At 29.4% G+C, this 21,090-nt stretch overlaps 3 protein-coding genes across 32 annotated transcripts in view; 1 reads left to right on the plus strand and 2 right to left on the minus strand.

Annotated features, from left to right (window-relative positions):
- The window catches only part of LOC112490010 (putative disease resistance protein RGA4), a 136,114-nt gene that overhangs the window by 63,833 nt on the left and 51,191 nt on the right, over positions 1–21,090 (minus strand). For 29 of the 30 annotated variants that reach the window (XM_060817562.1, XM_060817564.1, XM_060817561.1 and 26 more), the window contains 2 exons: positions 16,555–16,836; positions 16,380–16,474 (listed from right to left, as the gene is read on the minus strand). The gene's annotated coding sequence lies outside the window, so the exon portion shown is untranslated. Of the gene's footprint in view, positions 1–13,641; positions 15,991–16,379; positions 16,475–16,554; positions 16,837–21,090 lie in introns of those variants that run through there. The other variant, XM_060817587.1, reaches the window with a different exon arrangement.
- Positions 3,584–5,623, plus strand: LOC107421428 (cytochrome P450 71AU50). Its single transcript, XM_048475785.2, has 2 exons — positions 3,584–4,456; positions 5,009–5,623. Exons 1-2 carry the CDS (start codon positions 3,584–3,586, stop codon positions 5,621–5,623), a joined length of 1,488 nt encoding a protein of 495 aa, XP_048331742.2.
- On the minus strand, positions 16,554–18,409 carry LOC107403339 (putative disease resistance protein RGA3). The gene is made up of 2 exons (XM_060817601.1): positions 16,783–18,409; positions 16,554–16,655 (listed from the first exon to the last, which is right to left on the minus strand). Exons 1-2 carry the CDS (start codon positions 18,302–18,304, stop codon positions 16,651–16,653), a joined length of 1,527 nt encoding a protein of 508 aa, XP_060673584.1. The 5' UTR covers positions 18,305–18,409; the 3' UTR covers positions 16,554–16,650.

Consider the following 21,090-nt stretch of genomic DNA (forward strand, 5'->3'; position numbering starts at 1 on the left):
CGGTTGTACAGGTTTGGGCGGATTCGTATCAACCGGAGGTTAGGTTTGCTGGATTTTCTTAATCTTTCTTTTGTCGAGATTCGCTGGGTTTTCTTAATCTTGCTTTTTCAATAATTTGTTTGACATTGTTGTGCTTAGATTGGTAGGGAAATGGATAAATAATGGATAACAAAAAATAGAACCTCAAGCGATTTTGCTAAGGGGGTGAATGAATTTTTGAATTTAGCATGGAGAATGCCAATGATTGTAATGCCATACGGTGTCTTTGCATGCAATGTGGGAATATGAAAATCCATACTATTAGGGATATTAAAGGCCATATATATTGGAATGGATTTGATGTCAACTATCGGCGATGGATTTGGCATGGTGAGTCATGTGCTGATAGTATGTTGATGAGATGGGGTTTACATGTGTTAACTTTAATAAAATTGGATACAAATCTGACCCATTCATCATGGCTTCATAAGTTCAATGAATATTTTATGCTGATCAACTTGATTTGAGATGGTCTATTGTTTTAACTCCACCACGACATTGTACTTTTGTTAAAGTAGAATTGGTTGAAGAGTTAAAGTAGAAGTGGTTGAAGAAAATGTTCTTCACGATACTACGTGGCTCACAATCCATTTGCCATACAATAGCCAAGTGTTGATGAAAATGATAATGAGGATGAATGTGAGAGTTGCTATGTTCGTAATGACTGTGAGGGGATATAGATAAACAATATATTCTAAATAAATTGGTACATATATTTATTAACTTATATTTTAAGTAATATTTATGAAATTTATGATTATTCATTAAATTATTTTTTTGATCCGCTTCATTATGTGTTTTCCACTTTTAATAAGGAAAAATGTGCCTCGTCAAATCTTAAGAAGGTAATATTATACTAAATTACAAAATTAATAATGATTAATATTTTATTTATTTTGCATAAGTGTTAATAACTTTTTTAATTTTTCTATATACAATATGAAGGTATAATATACAATAAGAGGACTTCAACTTCCATCTCAATGAGTATGCATTCATGGAATTTAATTAATATTAAATTTGTTATGGAAAAAATACAATAGTTTACAAATTATATAAAAATATATCAATGAGATAATATTTAATTTATTTGATGATTAATTTGTTATGAAAAAGTATTTAGTTTAAATTTTTTTATTCTAATTATTTTGGATGGAACTAGTTTTAGTTTTTTTGTATTTTAATTATTTTAATTATTTTTCACAAAATTTAAAAAAATGTAAAATTAAAAAAAAAAAAGAAAAGAAGGGGCAACGCATTAATGCATAACAAAGTCGCCTAACATATTTAGTGACCTTTAATTTGTTATTTTTAATGACTCATATATTTAGTGATGCTTTAAAAAAAGTTGCTAATAAATTTTTAGCGACAGTGTGAAGAAGCATCACTAAATAATATGTCGCTATAAGTGGATTGTCAGCATACGTCGTTAAAAGTCAATATGCGACGCTAAAAATGCAAAGATAGACGACTCTTATGGTGTGCCGCTAAAAATCAATCTGAGTCACTAAAAACTCAAAGATAGGTGATTCTCATGATGCGTCCCTTATTGTTTTATGGCTTTAGCGATATAGCGTTAGAAGACTCCATGCGATACATCATTATTTATTTTGTATGATGTATTTATTGCATCATTTATCAATGCGATTCTAGTAGTGTGTGCTAGAACTAGAACTAGAACAAGCTTCTTTATGTGCCATTGTCATCATATGTAGTAATGGCTTCTAGCTAGTATTTATCCAGGGACAACATTTCAAAATATAGAAACAGCTGCATGGAAGTTAGTTTTGGACGGTTCGCAATCCGAAGTTCTTTCAAGGAAAGGAAGAATGGCATGTCACAACTAGCAGTAGTATTCTGATCAGTATACTCGAGGGAATTCAACCACCAAGATTAAGTTGCCGGAGACAAGTCAATACATGCAAAGGTGGGAGATACCTACATTTTTTACGTGCATCTAGTTTAAGTATAACAAGATTCATAAGCACTTAGCCCAACCTGTAATATTCTAGTGGCTTTTCATATTCTTCCACAGAATGATCATCTTCCTCAAACTCCAAATAAACAAATCCAACTTTCGTAGATGTTCCTTCCCTTGTAAATTTGTAGTCTCTGACTGCTCAATGTCATGTCTCATATTCCAAATTGTTAACTCACCTCTCAAACTGTTGAGGTTGGATAATTCACTAACCTCACCAATACTCGTATTCCTCGGCCTTTAATTGTTTGATGTCATGATCAATCAAAACAAAACTACTTAATGTGTGAAGGCCAGTCAGTTCTCCAAGTCTACATGGCATATGACTCAAACCCTCACAACAATCCAACACAAGATGCCTCATGCTGACCATTTAATGCATATCTCTTGGCAAACTTGATAACTTCTCACAATAAGGAAGATTCAATGTTTGCAAATTCTGCAGTTTGGTGATAAAATTAGGCAGCTCTTGGATTTCATTAAAACTTGAAATATCAAGATATCTCAGATGTTTTAGTTAGCCCAAACTATTTGGTAGTTTCTTAATAGAAGAAAATCGTCTCAAATCCCATGCCCGTGACAACTGAAATTCCGAAAAAAAATTCATACAGTTTTTCAATGCCAAATCAGCTCCCAGATCATCCTTATCATTTAATGTAGGTAAAGAAAATAAAAATGTCCATAACTTATAATTATGCTTAAGCAATGGCATACACTTTTCAAAAATGCTGTACTGTCTAGTGAAAAATTAAAAAATACATGAACAAGATTTCCATCAAAATTGAAATTGGGAAGACAGTGGAAATTGTATTTGGAGGTGAGGGTGTGTGAGATTCTAATGTTGAAATCTAATATTAATCGCTGGTAAAAATCAATGGTTAATATATATATATATATATATATTAGAGATGAGAGATTCAAACTCAGATCTTGTTCAAGAAAATTTTTTTTTTTTTGAATAATGAATTAGAGCAAGATTCCTATATATTGTTGAGGCTTATATAAATTTGTACATAAAGACAATGTTGGACTAAATATTCTCCATAAGAAATTATATATATATATATATATATAATGAAAAATAAAACCCCACAGTTTTCATATATCCAAATCCAAGTACTCAAACAATTATACCATCGTGATTGACGTCGTACGTCTGCCGTCGGGGATTCATACAAGAAACATAAAACAATAGAAAACAATAAAATACGAAACGAAAATAAAAAAAAAACAAAAACAAATAATTAATTAGCTGTCTTATAATCAGCACAGCAACAACAACAATGTGTGCATACATTCACAATAATAATAGTAATAATAATAATAATAATAATAAATAAATAAATAAATAAATAAAACAACGAGAGCATATGCAATTATGCCTACGCACATATCGTATACATATTATCATTGAATTTAACTAAACTTTTGTTTTATCAATTGTCACTAACTCAAATATTTGTGGATAAATATCACATTGTCACCTAGCCTATCTTACTCACTTTTAGCTCCACTTATAGTTCCAATTTACTACGTGATCTTTTGAAAAGCAAATTAAAAACCAATATGGTTTGGATTTGGTTCATACTTTCACTTGTTCTAGTTTTTCTCCTCCAACCATGGAAAAACAAGAAGAACAAAAAATTGCCTCCAGGTCCAAGAGGGTTTCCCATTTTCGGAAGCCTCCATCTCTTAGGGGAATTTCCTCACCGTGATCTCCATCAACTAGCTAAACACTACGGCCCCATCATGCATTTACGCTTAGGTCTTGTCCCCACCACTGTTGTTTCTTCTCCTCAAGCCTTCGAGCTCTTCCTCAAAACCCATGACCTAGTTTTCGCAACCCGGCCATCCCATGAAGCAGCAAAGCACATCTCTTACGACCAAAAGAACTTGACGTTCGCCAAGTATGGCTCCTACTGGCGAGCCATTCGAAAGATGTGCACTCTGGAACTTCTCAGCAGCCTCAAGATCAACTCATTCAGAGACATGAGGAAGGAAGAGCTAGGCCTATTTATCGAGTTTGTTCGAGAGGCGGCCAGAGATCAGGTTGCTGTTGATCTTAGCGCCAAGATTTCGTCCCTTAGTGCAGATATGAGTTGTAGGATGGTGTTTGGAAAGAAGTATTTGGACAGTGAGTTCGATGAGAGAGGTTTCAAGGCTGTAATTCAAGAGGGTATGCATTTGGCAGCCGTGCCAAACTTGGGAGATTATATTCCTCAGATTGCTCGGTTTGATTTTCAGGGATTGACTAAGAAAATGAAGGCTGTTAGTAAAGTTTTTGATGATTTCTTTGAGAAGATCATCGATGAACATATTCAATCTGTAGGGGATGAACATAAAACGTCCAAAGACTTCGTTGATGTCATGTTGAGCTTCATGGGATCCCAAGAATCTGAATACAGCATTGAACGGCCTAACATTAAAGCTATCATTTTGGTACTCTCTTAATTATATATTTATATCGTGATTATTCTATTTTTATATATTTTTTTGAAATTTTATTTTATCTTAAAATCTAAGGAGATATAATTCTAAAAATATAAATTAAAACCAATAAAGTAATGTTATAGTTAGGCAGTGGTAATATTTAAGTTTTAACATGTCAATAGATATCTACTATAAAATTAGAACTAGGAAGAAAACTAGTAAAAGAATTAGTAGTTTTCATATAACTGTCCTTTTAATTTGTAACAGTAACAAGTACTACCACTCTTAATTAATTATATCTTAGTTTTTTTTTTTTTTGTGGGTAAAGAATTAATTATATCTTAGGTGGACATATATATGCAAAGACAATCACACTAAGATATAAGATTTTAGTGTTATTTTATTATTTAATTATTTTCAACTTTTTTTTTCCCCTTCTAGAAAGAGTCTAATTTAGAATTTGAAAAACAATTTAAAAAAACAAGCTATTGATTATATATATATATATATATATATTTCAATTCATCAGCTTCAATATTTGTATAAATATGTTGTTCGTAGGACATGCTTGTAGCTTCAATGGACACTTCAGCAACAGCAATCGAATGGGCAATGTCTGAACTCATCAAACACCCTCGAATAATGAAGAGAGTTCAGAAGGAAATAGAAAAAATAGTGGGCAAGGAAAGAATGGCGGAAGAATCAGACTTGGAAAGCTTGGAGTATTTGAACATGGTAGTGAAGGAGACCTTGAGGCTACATCCAGTGGCACCATTGTTGCTCCCTCATGCATCCATGGAAGATTGCACGGTTGAAGGTTTCCACATACCCAAGGAATCACATGTAATTTTCAATGCATGGGCAATTGGAAGAGACCCTCTTGCTTGGACTAATCCAGAAAAGTTTTTCCCGGAAAGGTTTGAAGGGAGTAGTGTAGATCTCCGCGGAAGGGACTTTCAGCTCATTCCGTTCGGTTCTGGACGGCGAGGTTGCCCCGGAATACAGTTAGGGTTAACTGTAGTTCGGCTGGTTTTGGCACAGCTTGTGCATTGTTTCGATTGGGAGCTTCCAAATGGTATGTTGCCAACTGAGTTGGACATGACTGAAGAGTCTGGGATAACAACTCCAAGAGCTAAGCATCTGCTTGCTATTCCTACTTATCGCCTTCGTAAATAAGTATCTATATGCAATGTCTTTTATTTCAAAATTAATATTTATGTTCAATTTGATAACCACTTTTTTTTTTCACAGTAGTAATAAATTAAATCTTAATATTCTCAAGTGTACCTTAATTTTTTCTTCTTTCTTTTTTTAAAAATAGACCTTATTGATTATGTCTTAATATTGTTTGCAATGAGTTGCTTTTTCTGTCCGTTCCATGTACCAATGTTTTTCCTTTTTTATTTTTTATTTTTATTTTAATGAATTTTAAGTAATCATCCCGTTCAATAAAATGAAAAATAGCCTAAGTGTATAAAAGACAAAAATCTAAAAATATCATACTAAAAAACTCATATTTTCCACTCTATTGTCCATTAGAAATGATATTATAAATTTTAATAGCCGATGAGCAGTGGCAGACTTGAAAATTTTTTCAGGGACTAAGCAGTGGTCCAAGGAATTATTTTCAGAGGTCATGTTGTGTAATGACACCTTTTATTTATTTATTTTTTTTTTGTAATATTGGACATTTATATATAGATATTTTTTTTTCTGTTTCTATATTGTAGTTAGCCCAACTAAATAGATTTTTTTTAATAGATTGAATATCCTTCTTTTTTCTTTTTTTTTTCCTCTAACTCTATTTTGTTAGAACAATATGATTTTAATATTTTGACATTTACAATAAAAATGTTAAAATTTATATAAAAAAGTCATAATTTAAAGCAAATAGAGAAGAAAGGAAAATTATTTTAGATCTTGTTAGAAATTAGCCAAAATAAATTGAGAACTAGAAAACAACAATAAAATTAGTCATTACAAATGAGGAATTGGCATCTTTATAATTAAAAGAACATAAAATAGTAATTAAATAAATATTATTTATAAATAACTATACTTTTTTTGTTTTAATTATATAATTATTTTGTTATTAACTAATTGTATTCATTGTAACTGTAAATGATCATTATTTTTAAAATTTGTAATTAATAAATTATCATATTGCATTTCAAAAAAATATATCATATTGTAGATAAACTATATTTAATAAGTATGATGGTAAATAATAAGACATAAAAATTTTTTTATAAATTTGCTATATAAATAATGAAGGCGATAAATTTGCCAAAAATTTATAATGAAAGCGATAATAACTATATTTACTAAAAAATTTATAAATAAAAAAATGAGAGGGAGCGCGTGCCCTCTGACCATATTGGGTCCAAATAATGTCTTCATCTCCCCACATTTTGATAGAGACATAAATAATTTATTAACCAAGTCAACTTCATTTAACATTTAATATATATTTTAAATATATAAAACTAATAACAAATATAATAAATAGATTTTTTTATTAAAAGCCAAATATTTACATAATTTTCTATCTAGAACAAAAAACAAATAAATAGATATTATATTATTCAAAAAGAATATTTCTAGTTTTAATCATAAAATAATCATTCTACTAACTAGAAATTAAATAAGTATAATATAATTATATAACAAAGAAATTGCGATGTATTACAAGTATGATATCTAAAAGTAGAACACAATCTTAGATAAGTGAGATTATAAAGATAAAATATAGATTAGTGAGAAAAGTGAAGAGAAATATGCGCAAAAGAAAATAATAATATTACTAAAACACAAAATAATAATAATAATAATAACAATAATAAAATCAAAAGCACTTAAGAATATGGGAAATTATCGGGAAAAAAAAAAAAAAGAGAGGTCCAAAATAACGTGCAAAAGAGGGGGGCACAACCAAGGCCCTGCTTGGGTCTGCCATTCCATGTGTGAAGAGTTTAAAATAGTATTTCGATTTAATCAAAACATTACAAGAGTTTCAACACTACGTTGTTTGTATAGTCTATGAAAATTGGAAAATCTTATTAGAAAAGTGTCTTATTATAACTCGTTCAGTTTTTCTCTTATAGATTTTTTTTTTTTTTAACTTCTTATCTTTTTATATTCCACATGCCAATTATTGAAAAGTAAGCCGAGCATTTTGATCCGCCCAATAAGCGTAAAGTTGATCAAGATCGGATATCCTTATTTGAAAGGAATTTCTAATTGGGATGTGGAATTCCTATTTATATTCCACATCCCAATTATTGAAAAACTATTTTAATAAAAAAACAAATATACAAACATTAATAAAGTATACATAAAAAAAAAAAAAACAACTTTTCATCAAATCTCATCTTTCTATTGGAAAATCAATCAGTATTTTAAATTCGTTATACATTTTAATTTTAAAAATTAAAATGGTAAACGTATTTTTAGATGCACCAAAAATCAGAAAAAGAAAATTATAAATTTATCCACCACCAAATGGAAAAGTAAAATAAAATAAAAGAAAAGAAATGAGTATCCAAAAGGGAAAGGAAAAAAAAAAAAACTCAATCGCTAACAAGTACAAAACTAAATTGAAGTACTGGCTATTGTACTAAATATTAAGATTAAAAAAAGAAGGAAAAAAAAAACTTTCACATCCCATCAATTTTCTTCAATTACAAAAAAGAAAAAAAAAATTCACATCCCATCAATTTTCTTCAATTACATTTTTCATTCTTTTGGTCTGCTGCAAATTGCCAAAAAAAAAAAAAAAGAAAAAGAAAAAGAAGGTCGAAAAATATAGGCATAAAATAGATAACAATTGCCCATAATAACTAGAAACACATGATACAGTCCATGCCTACAAACACCATACAGACTTACGATTCATTCCAATTTCCAAGCAACAGCATCCCTAATCTACAGTAGCTTCAAAAGTTGCCAAACACAAAAAGACTCATCAATATTCTGCTTCAAATATGTCCAAGAAATTAATATTTGCTTGTCACACATGTTCAAATTTCTAGCCTAAAAATATTAGTAAAAGGTAAAAGAACAAGTTTCATTGTAAAACAATTTTGCATCACTTAATTTATGAAAACACAAAGTGTATATATATTTATTTACCTGACAAGCAATATTATTTGTGGATTGCGAGTTTTGGAACGAAAATGAGAATCCTGTATTATTTTGTTGAAGCAATTCTTGAAAACTTGTTGGTTGAAACGATGCATAACGAGTCCATAACATTCAATCAGGCACATTACAACTTTGTTGCTGGAAGTCTGAACTTAACAACAAATCAATATAATAATCAATGATTAATGAGATACAACAATAAGTAAAACAAATAAGTCTAAAGACATAACTTTAAAAAAATTAAAAAAAAAAAACGCTAAGAAACATTTACTGACTGAGAATGGGAAACTTCCAATATCCTATATATGACTATTGTCAACTAGATGAAGTAAGTGTGATGGTGTCAAAGTTTGCGTTTTCCATGGAACGCCTCTTTCTTTCCAATCTTTGAGAAGGATTAGATAACCCTTTTCTTTTTTTTCTTTTTTTTGGGGTAAAAGCTATCTCCATTACAACGTAATAATAGGAGATGTAATTAATGTTTCGTTCAAAATAAAAGCCAATACTTCACAAAGTATTGTTTGATATGATATCGCTAAAATTACCAAACAAAAACTGATGCTTTAAAAAGTGTTACCTAATACTTAAGAAAAGTCTACGTTTTTTATTAATAAAAAAGCCGTTAAATATATTTAAAAAAACTGACAATTTTTTAGAAAAGCATCACTATATGTATAGTAATAACCGACATTTTTATTAAAAAAACTCGCTAAATGTATAATAATAGTTGATACTTTTTTAAAAAAATATGGTTAAAAATCTAAAAAAAGCTAATGCTTTTTTTAAAAAGTATTGGCTATTGCATAAATTATTAGCGGATACTTTTCAAAAAAGTGTTAGTAAAAATTAATGCAATAGTCAACACTTTTTAAAAAAAGAATTGACTTTTCTCCTCTTTTTTTTTTTTTTTTGAATGGTACTTTAATATTGTCAAATTTGGATTGTTTAATAGCTAAGCTTCATGAAAATAATTAAAATAAATATTTTCATAACCAAATAATATTTCAAATAAATTAAATATTTTGTATATGCATTAATAATTTTTTAACATAATTTTTTCATGTGTAGTATGAGGATGTAACTTGGTCACAAGATAATATCAACCAGTTTAGAGCTAAATGGGCATCAATTATGATCTCAGACCTTTCATTTTAATGGGTATGATCGTTTAATTGCTTTTGTCTGTACATAGCTATATAAAATAGTTGACCAAATTGTAAAAGTATTACATGAGTTAATATTTAATTTATTTGAAATATTATTTTGTTATGAAAATATTTATTTTAATTTTGTTATCTTTTAATTATTTTGCATGAAGCTTAGCTATTAAACAATCCAAATTTGACAATATTAAAGTACCATTCAAAACGAAAGAATAAAAATTAGACCAAAAAAGAAAATGGGGGCCATTTTACCATTTTGGTCTATTCTAATTAATTTTTTTTCATTTTTTCATTTTAAAATTTTTGGCCTGTAAATGGTCTAATTTTTTTTTTCCACTTTTTAAATTTTTGTTTTGGTATTTTGGCATAATTATTTTTAAGCTATGGTAAAATAAGGTTATTTTTGTTCGAATAAAATTTTCAATATTATTTTAATTTTAATTTTTGATCTAATTTTAAGTCAAAAAATATTTAATTATGATTGTTGGTATTTTAATTTAAATAAAAAATAAATAGATATAATTTTTCAAATAAAAACTATAAATATAAAATGAAAAAATGTATTTTTTTAAAAAAAAGGGGGGAAAAACGTTATTCTTTTAGAAAATAATTATTTGAATTTTCTAATTTTTGGCTTGACTTTTGTGATGGTATTTTGGTCTAATTATTTTTAATGTTTGGTTGAATAAAATTATTTTCATTAGACCAAAAATTCAAATTTCATTTTAATTTTTCTCAATCTAGTTTCAGATTCAAAAATAGTTAATTATGGTTGTGGGTATTTTAATTTAAATAAAAATTAATGGATACAATTTTATAAATAAAAAATCATAAATATAAAATGGAAAAATAAAAAATGTATTTTTGTTAAAATTTAAAACAACTTTATTTTAAAAAATAATTTTTAAAATATATATTTTTTAATTTTTTGGTCTAATTTTTATTTTGATATTTTGGTTTTTGGTTTGGGCATAAAAAGTTGTTTTTAATTTTGTAATAATTATTATTATTAGATCGAAACTTCCATTTTTTTAACTGTTACTTTTTTGTCTAATTTTAAGTCCAAGAATATTTTATTATGATTGTGGGTATTTTAATTTAAAAAAAAAAGAAATTTATACATTTTTTTTCAAAAACAAATGTTTTTTTTTTTAATTTTTTAAAAAATATTTTTTTATTTATGAAAAATAATTATAATGTTATGCTGATATCGGTACCGTTAATTTTAACAATTAAAAATAGACCAATTTGCTATGTCAAGATCCAATGCACCCAAATCAATAAATTGTTAATAGCATTGTTGTCTTTCTATCGTTTTTTGGAAGGTACAAGTAACTACAAATTTAAGTAAGGGGTCTTTATGACATGTCAAAAAACTGGAGGTTTAATTTGGATTTATATTATTTATTAAAGGTATCAGTGAAATATTTAAATATGGAAAACTAAAAACGATATTAATGATAATTTTCCAAAATCATAAGGTTTAAGTATAATAATAATAAAACTAAAGGATTTAAATGAAATTTTTTGTATAATAAATGTACTAGGGTTCCATAGGGCGTATCAAAGAATGTAGATGTACTGATAAAGAAACATGAATAGGAGAACTAAAATTTTGTCATTAACTTAGAATAAAAATTAACAACTAAAGATCTCAAAAATCAATAAAGTTCTCAACTTCGATATGAAAGATTACCCACAAATTGTGACCAGTAATGATGATCTTGATTATAAATTGAAATATTAGAAATCACTCTTGTACTCTCATTCCTTTCAAACGAAGCAATATTCCTCATGAACTTTGTCCAAAAATTATATTAATCATTTTGTTAACATCCACAAATTTACATATTTATATATTTATTTATTAATTATTGTTGTATTTGTAAAAAAACATAAACGGTCGCCTACTTCATACTTGCGGTGTTTACATTGCTTTGTTTTTTTGGTCTCTTTCTTAATCTCTCAGCCTCTGTAAATTGCTTGGCCTTTGTTTTTGTTTCTCTCTCTTTCCACTTCCCTGCAGCAAATCCTTGAGTTGATGAGAAATTCTCGAGAAAAGAAAGAGGTGTTAGTTTAGGGTTTTTTTTTTTTTTTTTTTTTTTTGGCTTTAGATATGATATGGGAAAGAGGGCATGACAACAAAGAATGAATTTCAGTAGGCACAATGTTAACAACAACTAGGTATCGTGCAAGTTTTTTTTTTATTTTGACCTATATGAGTCTCACATATTTCTGTTAAACTAAAGCGATGAATGTTACTAAAATGATATTAATTTGACATTTAGGAAAAGTGCAAAAGGGAGATTTGCTTCATGTTAAACTACAAGGGACAAATTGAAACAACAAGAGGGTAATTTGTAATTTCTCTACTAAAAACTTTCAATTTACATTTTTGACGTATTTGTTGGAGCAAGGAAAGAAAGTTGAATGACTAATCACCTTGCGGATTCGAGGTTGCTGGTTCGATTCTTAGCAAGCCCTATAAGCTTCTCATGTGAATGTTAGTATGCTCAAATTATAGCTGGTAGAGGGGGCTGCAAAAATTTTATATTGATTGGTTTGGACTCCCAAAAAGGTATGAAAGACAGACAAATGGTATGCTGATCCAAACAGCTTTGTGATACCCATTAGAAATTTTTTTTTTCAATCTAAAATAAAAAAATAAATGGTGGTTCAATTTGTACACAACCATTTCAAATTTTCATTATTTTTTTTAATCCATAGCATGCACTTTTAGCCCCTGTTTTGGCAGGAATGAGGAAAGCTATAGAAGGAATGAAAAACTGAAAAATGAAAAAAAAAAAAAAAAAAAAAAAAAACTCATATTTTTCCTTCATCCTCTTTTCTTCACTAACCAAACAAACCATTTTCACTCCTACTTTTTCACAGCTTTTTTTTTTTCCTCTCTCTTCTTCTACTTTTTCACCAACAACAAACACGACTACTAGCTTATTACCAAAAATATAATTAAAAAAATTAAAAAACAAAGCTCCTGGCTAGGCCTTTTTTTTTTGGTAGAACATTTTTAGGCTCGGCTGCTTTTCAGAGTTGTAATAAAATTATAGGCACATGCTATTCACGTGCACAGAGACACCGGCTCCACAGTTATAAAATTTGATAATTTGACCAAAATGTCCAACAAATTCTGAATGGTCCCAATTACAAATTAAAAAAAAAAAAAATACTGGTTTAACCCCAAGCTGCATGGATGGTACCAGAAGACAATCTGCCTAAATTTTTCCAATCTATACAAAGATTCGATATTTTAACCCCAAGTTTTCGTTGGCAGGCAATTGGGCAAGATTATTATATTAATTGATCACATATGGTAAATGTTTTAGGGTCTTACATCATTTCATAATATTTATTGGTTTTATTTCAGAAAAAAAAATTTAAAAAAATAAATAAATAAATAAAAACATTTATTGGTTTTAATTTTCAATTTTTTATTAAAGCTGAAAGATATTCAAATGTAAAATATTAAAACTGTTTTTTAAATCTTACATTTAGGTAAAAAAACAAAAATTGATACAGTAATTTTTTTAAATATTAAATTATATCGAATTTCATATTAAAAAATATTAAAAATATTAATTTAAAAATTTTATAATTTAATATTTTTTATATTAAAATTTAATAGAATTTAATATAATAATGTGAGATTGTTTTTAAGCATTGTTAATCAAATGTCAAAAAGATCGAAATTACAATAAATTAAAAACTTAAAAATTTAAATTATAAAAATTAAAAAATACTAAAATACAATTAATTAATTCTTAGCAGAAAAACAAACATGCTCATTAGTTTTTGAAATTTAATAATTATCTATCATTTCAAAGGGTGAAACCATAACTTCATTTTATAAGGATGCTATAAATATAAGGATGCATTCAGAATCAGAAGCACTGTGTTTTGTTCATCTGGGTCACTCCATTTGCACAGAGTACTATCATCAAACAGGTTTTGGACAACTCATAGCTTCTCCCAAGTCCCAGCAAACACATCATTAAACCCTCAAAACCAAGCAAAAAAATACACACAACACAGAATTCAACATATTCAACCATTCAGAAACAATTCAAAATCCAAAACCCAACTCTCCAAAAACATTTTTTTTTTTTTTTAAGAAAAAACATACAACGTAAATGTTTTATCCACTTGGTGTGGCGGGCTGAGCTTCGGGAGGAGGAATAACAGAGACTTCCACAGCAGCAGAAGCAGAAGAAGAATGATCATGGGAGAGCAAGGTCCACTCGGGAGGGAGGGGAGGCAAGGGAGGGTAAACGGTGGGCTTGCGCTTGACGTCCCATGGCTGAGTCTTGCGTGGCCGAGTCTTCCTGTGGTGCGCCGTGGCCTTCTTCTGTGGCCTGGACGAGCATTCTATCACCAACCCACCAACGTGCCTTGGCGCTTCTGTCCGGACCACACCGCCAATGGGTCCCAGCAGCAATGCTGTGGACGGTGGGTTACGCAGTGATAACGCTTGAGCACCAAAAATGGCGGACGCGAACATTTGTTCCTCTGCCTTTCTTTTTTCTTTTTTCGGCTCTGTTTCTCCCACGAGCTTTTGGTTGATTGATTGAAACTGTAAAAATGGGTTTCCTTTTTCTGGACCTCTCGTTTTTTTTTTGCGGATTATATACGTATGTTATCTTTTGGAGAAGGCCCTTGTTTTGCAAAAGTTAAAAAAAGTTTTGAAAAATCATTATAAAAAATTATCCCAAATATGGTCGAAAAATACTTTTTTTTTCTTTTTTTTTTTTTTTTCCTTCTAATCCACAAGTATGGGAGTTGCAACCCTATTTTGGATTCCGGATTTTCAAATTCTGTTTGATATGGTTTTTGGGATTCTGCTTGTAGGAGTTAACTTGAGGCTCCAAACAGTACTTTTTAAAGTGTGTAGACAATTTTTTGAAAAAAATTTTAGTTCTTCAAAAGAGTTGAAAATTAAAGCCAATGAAGAGTAATTTTTCAAAAAGCTCTTTTGAAGAAACAAAAATTGTAAAAAATACATTATAAAAATTTTACCACATAAGGTCCTGAAATAAAAGCTATAGAAAATACATTCTTCAGATCATGTTTGTATTTCAGTCTTTATTTTTTTATTTTTATTAATTCTTTTTTATCAATGATTTTTCTAATATGCAAGTAATGAATTCACATTAAGGAATCTGGTACTTTTCATGTATTTGGTGTTCTTAAGTTGACTTCTTTTTTTTTTTTGTGTTTTTTTTTTAAAAATATTTCTTGATATAAGAACTCAGTACTTAAAACATTATTTTGTTACAGACAACTGATGAAAACAAAGATTTGCACCTAGCAGAGTTTACTGAGAGTGAGTGAGCTCTTGACTGACCATATATGCATTTATCCCCTGTTTACTTCCCATTAACTTTATATAGAATATTAAGAAATTTTAGTTCCTAGTGTACGATTGGAGGTAATATCTTTTTTTCTCTTCGCAAACTGGTAGAAGCCATGTGAGAATATGTAGCCCAGCTAAGAAAGGTCGGTAGATGACAGGGTAATGATTCATGTATGTTGAAATGATACTTCATAAGCTGTAAAAAGAATTTCGTCTAGAAGTATACTTTTTGCATAAACCTTATGTTAGCATATGGGACAGTCTAATGTTTGAAGGGATTTGATTCTTTTCTGAAACCATTTATTTTCCATGTAAAATTCTCTGTTCCTCATTTATTTAATAACTGAATTGGCAGCATATGATAGAAGACCAAAGAAGTTAAGTTGATTAGATGGAAGCTGCTGTTGTGGAAACTGATGGAGTGAGCTGAGCTGAGCTGTAGTGCTTTCTTCATGATGAGCAGGATTGAGCTTTAGAGATTGTATCTTACCAACAAATCTATTGGAAATTCAATACTATAGAGATAATCAATGCAAACAAATTTACAAGGTTCAGTCCGGAATAGACCTGCATCCTTGGTGAACACAATCCAAGAAGTTCTTTGACTACGAACTAAGCTTGATGCAATGTTCTTTCTCTTGGTACAGATTTCTCTAGACCCTTAAACCAACCCAAAATCCCTTCTACACCCTCTCTCTTTCTCACAAAAAACTCACCCTGAATGTTCTTTAACAATACCAAGAGAAAGGAAAACTAAGAACAAGAGGTTACAAGGAAAAACATGAACAATGGGGACTGAACGAGAACTGAAAGCTTCTATTGCAGTGTATCTGTTTCTGCTGTAGAGCCCTCTTTTTTGAGCCTCTTAACTGTTACAACAGAATATTGCTGAGTCAGCTTCAAAATGTATGGCTTTGCTTAAGGTTCTGTTATTCTATTTTAGGTTGAATGGAAATAAAAATGTTGAAAAAAGTAATTTCAAGCCATTAGTGAGACCAAATAAGGAGCAAACAAAGCTACAGCATTGATTGGTAATTTGACTGAACTAAAAAACACTCAAGCTAGCTAGCCCTCAATTAAGTTAAGTTCAAGTCTGCCTGTACATATAGACAATTTACAACACTTAAAATCCTATAAACAGAGAAATGTAAGGGAATACACAAATACACACGCAGAGAACATATACTAATGGGAACAATGAAGCCAACACGCTGCAAAGCACTAACAAACTTATGATCACATTGAGAGCAGGCAATACCTTTAAAATTCAAAGCCAGCACAGGAATGGATATTGGCAACTTGACGATGACATATTGGAATCCAAGAATGAGTTGACAATTAAATCAGTAAAACCTGTAACAATGGAGATCAAAGTAAGAGTAAGAGACGGAAATTGATCTAGTTTCCAAAAGAGATTTATGCATGTAAAGTACCAGTGGAAACAAGACATCTTTGTGCGAAAGAGAGAAACATAATTGTTATTCCGGGAACATGTTCTTGACATCAGTTATATTTCCATCTCCAAGTTGTCAATCTAACAACAAAAACTCAAAGACTTTAAAATGCCACAGGGAAAAAAGAAGAAGTGAAAATTATATATGTACTTTTTAAAACAACAAATTTTGGAATATTCATAAGTAAAAGGAAATGATTTTCTTAACCTGATTTGAAAAGAACAGAAGGAAAGGTATGCCTGCTGCTTGATATATATTTATCTGGACCAGGAAAAAGATGAAGAAACAATGCATCTTGAAAAAAGGACCTCCATAGTAGATCCAAAAAATATCCATAACCAATATCTTCTGGAGACTGGTTTTGGTCTGCCTTAATAAAACCTTGTGCCATCCAAAAATGTATCAACATTTGCACATCAAACTCATGATCTTTTGGAAACAAACTACAATAAGCAAAGCAATGTTTCAAGTAAGAAGGAAGATGATTGTAACTTAGCTTGAGTGTTGGTATAATATCATCTTCTTGCTGAGTTACTTTTGCAAGTTCATTATCCTTAAAGAAGGACCACTCAGTTTCGGGATTTTTGAAGTATAGTATACTTCCTATGGTCTTTATGGCAAGAGGAACTCCCTTGCACTTTTCTAAAATTGCTTTTCCTAAATCCACAATCTTTGGGTTGTTCCGATCTTGATCTTGCCTAAAGGCCATTATTGAAAATAAAGACCATGACTTATCATTCTCCAAGCCATTTAACTTAAATGGCTGGTCATCTAATGTATGGCTTAACTTGGCAACATTCTCACTGCGAGTAGTTACCAGAATTCTGCTACCTCTTGCCCCACCCATTAACAAAGACTTTAACTCAAGCCATTTTTTGCGATCTTCATTCCACACATCATCCAACACAAGAAAGTATCTCTTTCCATCTATTTGTTTCCTAAGCGAATTTTGCAACTGATCCATTGCAAGATTTTGATCAGGGCTTTCATTGGTGGCAGATTTAATGATATTGCCAACAATTGGTCTCATTTCAAAGACATCTGAGACACACACCCACAGTCTTGGCTCAAAATGCTTTTGGACCATGGCATCGTTGAAAACAAGTTGAGCAAGTGTTGTTTTTCCTAGTCCTCCAATACCAACAACGGTAATGGTGGAGACATTCTCTTTAGTTTCATCATCCTGCAACAAAAGTTGCAAGATTTTCATTCTTTCATTGTCCCTCCCAATTACTTCTTCCTTGCGTACAAAAGAGTGGGTCTCTCTTGCTTTAGCTGAGACTGATTTTGTCTCTTCTACACGCTTTTCTAAGAGAAAGTCTCTTTGACTTCTAATTTCATCTAGAGACTCTCTAATTTCTTTTATTCTATGACCCATCTTTAGCGCAAAAGCAAGTTGATTTGAGCTCGAGAAGAAAATGCATACCTGCTTCCTCATTTTATTGCCAGGCATCACTCTACGCCGCAAAGCTTCAAAGTCAAACTTGTCCACCAAGTCATCAGCATTGTACACAACAACCTGAAGCTTGGTGAGCCAACCTCTAACTTGATGGTTGTGTGTCTGCTTCTCCTCTGCATCAAGAAGCACATCTTTGATTGTAGACATGGTACTCTTAAGCTTTCGGAGATCATTTTTGACACCCCAAAGCAATCCAATTTCTTCGAGAGCAAAAGAACCCAACTTCCCAACAATTGCTTCAGCAATACTGAAGAGAATATTTTCTGCCATTGAAGAGAAAGCTAGAAGTCAACGGTGCAACTTGGTGTGTATAAAGCTTATAACAGGGAGATTGAAAGTTGTTGTGCAAGTGAGACGAAGAGCCTGAGCTTACCAATATTTATAACTAAAAAGCACCGAAAAGGAAGCTTCATGGAAGTTTCCTAGAAATTACACTGTAAGTAGATAATTATCCACGTAGGTTCTTCTAGTTAATTCCTAGATTTGCTAGAGTATTGGGCTGAAAGGTTTGGTGTTCTTGTATTGGGCTTCGCCTCTTATTGTTGGTATTCTTATTTGGGCTTTTGTTATCTTGGCTAACAGTTACGAAAGTATATATTTCTTTTCTTCAATGTTTGAAAAGTATCAAATATGTGGGGGTGATATGAAAGCTCAAACGTAGGATGGATGAAACGAATAGATTAAAGATCATGAACTTTTTGAACCTCAATTTGGAAAGTATTAGTTACTTAAAATCCTTCAATAACATAATTAGTTTACAAGGTTCTTTGCTTTTGCCAAAAGCAATGTTATATACTAATTCCTTGCTTCCTTTATTTATTTATTTATTTTTCCTGAGATAGCTTATTAACAAATGCAGTAGAATATTGCCTTGTGGAGCGAAATTTGTATCTCATTTATTCTTTGGCTTGTGATAAAGAATTGAGGAAAGTACAGAAATACTAGGGTAATGAAAGATCAACGAAAGAAATTCATTCCCTCTTGAAATGGATGCTCATTTTTTTTTCTTTTTTATATATTTTAAAGAATATTTCATTTATATCTCCTTAAATTTGGGATAAATAAAAAAATATCTTTCAAATAAATCGTTTACACATTCTGGTGGCAATATAAATTACTCTTATACCTTTAGAAAATTAAATGACCTTTAAAAGCTTTATTATTATTTTTTTACAATAATTAATTTGAAGAATTCAATTTTTTTTCTCTATTTTGTTAATTAAATATTTTTTAAACTATGTGATAATTTCTCCCATTTTACTTAAGAAAAATACTATATGATAATTTGAAATGTGATAATTTCCCCCTTTTTATTTAAGAAAAATACTATATGATAATTTTAATTATATATGCTTTTTTAAACAAGTCTATTTATTTAACAAATATATTTAGGTAAATGAAAATTATAATATATTTATTTAAATATATTTGATAAATTATAATACATTTTAATAAGTTTCGTTAAATATATTGGACTAGTTATCACTTAGTTAAAAATGCTCATATTAAAATTATCACATATATATTTATATATATATATATAAATATATATGTGTATATCTATATTTTTAAATCATCAAAAAAAATAATTTTTACCCAAAAAGATGTAAATGAAATATTCCTGTAAAAGATGTAAATGAAATATTCCTGTAACAAATAAAATAATCAAGCAATTATGTTAATAAAACCATAGCTCATTATAAGATACAATCACAAAATCGATATGTAGAATGCAACATATATTATGGTAAGTGATTATCATTACAGTGATTGACTGGAAGTGAGGCACGAAAATTAACATTATTCCACTCTACCCCGCAGTGCAAAAACAAATTGTTACAAATTTATGTTATACATGTATTATTACTTTGCGAAAATTGAGATCTAACGATATAACTTAACGACGCTACGAAACAAAAACGTCTGAAACTGTCGAAGTCAAAAGACCGTTAAATGCCATACTCATATAAAATGTCAAAGTCAAAAGGCCATTAAATGCCATACTCATATAAAATGATTAACCAACTACTTATCTACGTTTACATAATCACAAAATTAAATTATATGCATACTAAAAAAAATTTAAAAAAACTAATAAATTTCTACATGAAAATAGGCGACACTTATAATAGAAAAAACGTCGCTTAATATTTGATATGATAAAAAATTAAAATTGAAACTCCTTAATTTAATTAATTATTATTGCAAAAATAAATTAAGTGGAAATTGCAAAAAAAAAAATGGTAAACATTGCCCGGAATTTTTTTTTTTTTCAATGTATAACTTATTTGCTTTTAAAATTTGGAAGTCTCTTAAATTTTTTTTTTTTTTAAAATTAAGGGAACAAGCGACCCACTTCCAGCAAAACACGTCGCCTATAGCTTCAATCTTAAATTTATTTTTTTTTTTGGTTATTTAGTTAGTTTTTTATTGTTCATCTATAAATAAACAATGCAAATATTTCTTAAAAATGTGAAGCAAAAATACTATCTTGGTTGTTTAATTTTTTTGTTTTTCTAGTCCAGTTTATTTGCTTTTAAATTTTGCAAGTCTCTTAAAATTGTTTTTTTTAAATTATTTTAAAAAAGAAAACAGGCGACGTGTTATCTTCTAAAGCAGCACCCATTTCATATCTTTTTTTTTTTTTGTTCTTTAGTTAGTTTTTTTATTGTTTATCTACAAATAAACACTTAAAATGTTACTTAAAATGTTAAGAATAACATGGAACAGGCGATGCTTTTGGATGGAATTGCGTCGCCTGTTCCCATTTTTTTAAATACAAAAATATAATTTAAGAAACATGCAAATTTTAGTGGATGCTTAAAGTGTACTTGAAAAATAAAAAAAATTAAACAATCACCTTAGTAATTTTGCTTCACATATTTAAGAAATATTTTCAGTACTTATTTGTAGATGAACAAAAAAAAAAAAAACTAATTAAAGAAAAAAAAAACATAGAACATGAGACGCTTTTAGAAGGAATTGTGTCGCCTATTCCCTTTAAAATCAAAAAAATACAATTTTAGAGACTTGCAAATTTTAGTGGATGCTTAAAC

Source organism: Ziziphus jujuba, chromosome 5 (genome assembly GCF_031755915.1).
Source record: "Ziziphus jujuba cultivar Dongzao chromosome 5, ASM3175591v1".
NCBI lineage: Eukaryota > Viridiplantae > Streptophyta > Magnoliopsida > Rosales > Rhamnaceae > Ziziphus > Ziziphus jujuba.

What these genes read in the sequence shown, in the direction of transcription:
- LOC107421428 (XM_048475785.2), top strand. Translation starts at nt 3,584, where the DNA reads ATGGTTTGGATTTGGTTCATACTTTCACTTGTTCTAGTTTTTCTCCTC. An exon ending in ACATTAAAGCTATCATTTTG is followed by an intron (nt 4,457 to 5,008) that starts GTACTCTCTTAA and finishes TGTTGTTCGTAG; the next exon opens with GACATGCTTGTAGCTTCAAT.
- LOC107403339 (XM_060817601.1), bottom strand. Translation starts at nt 18,304, where the DNA reads ATGGCAGAAAATATTCTCTTCAGTATTGCTGAAGCAATTGTTGGGAAG.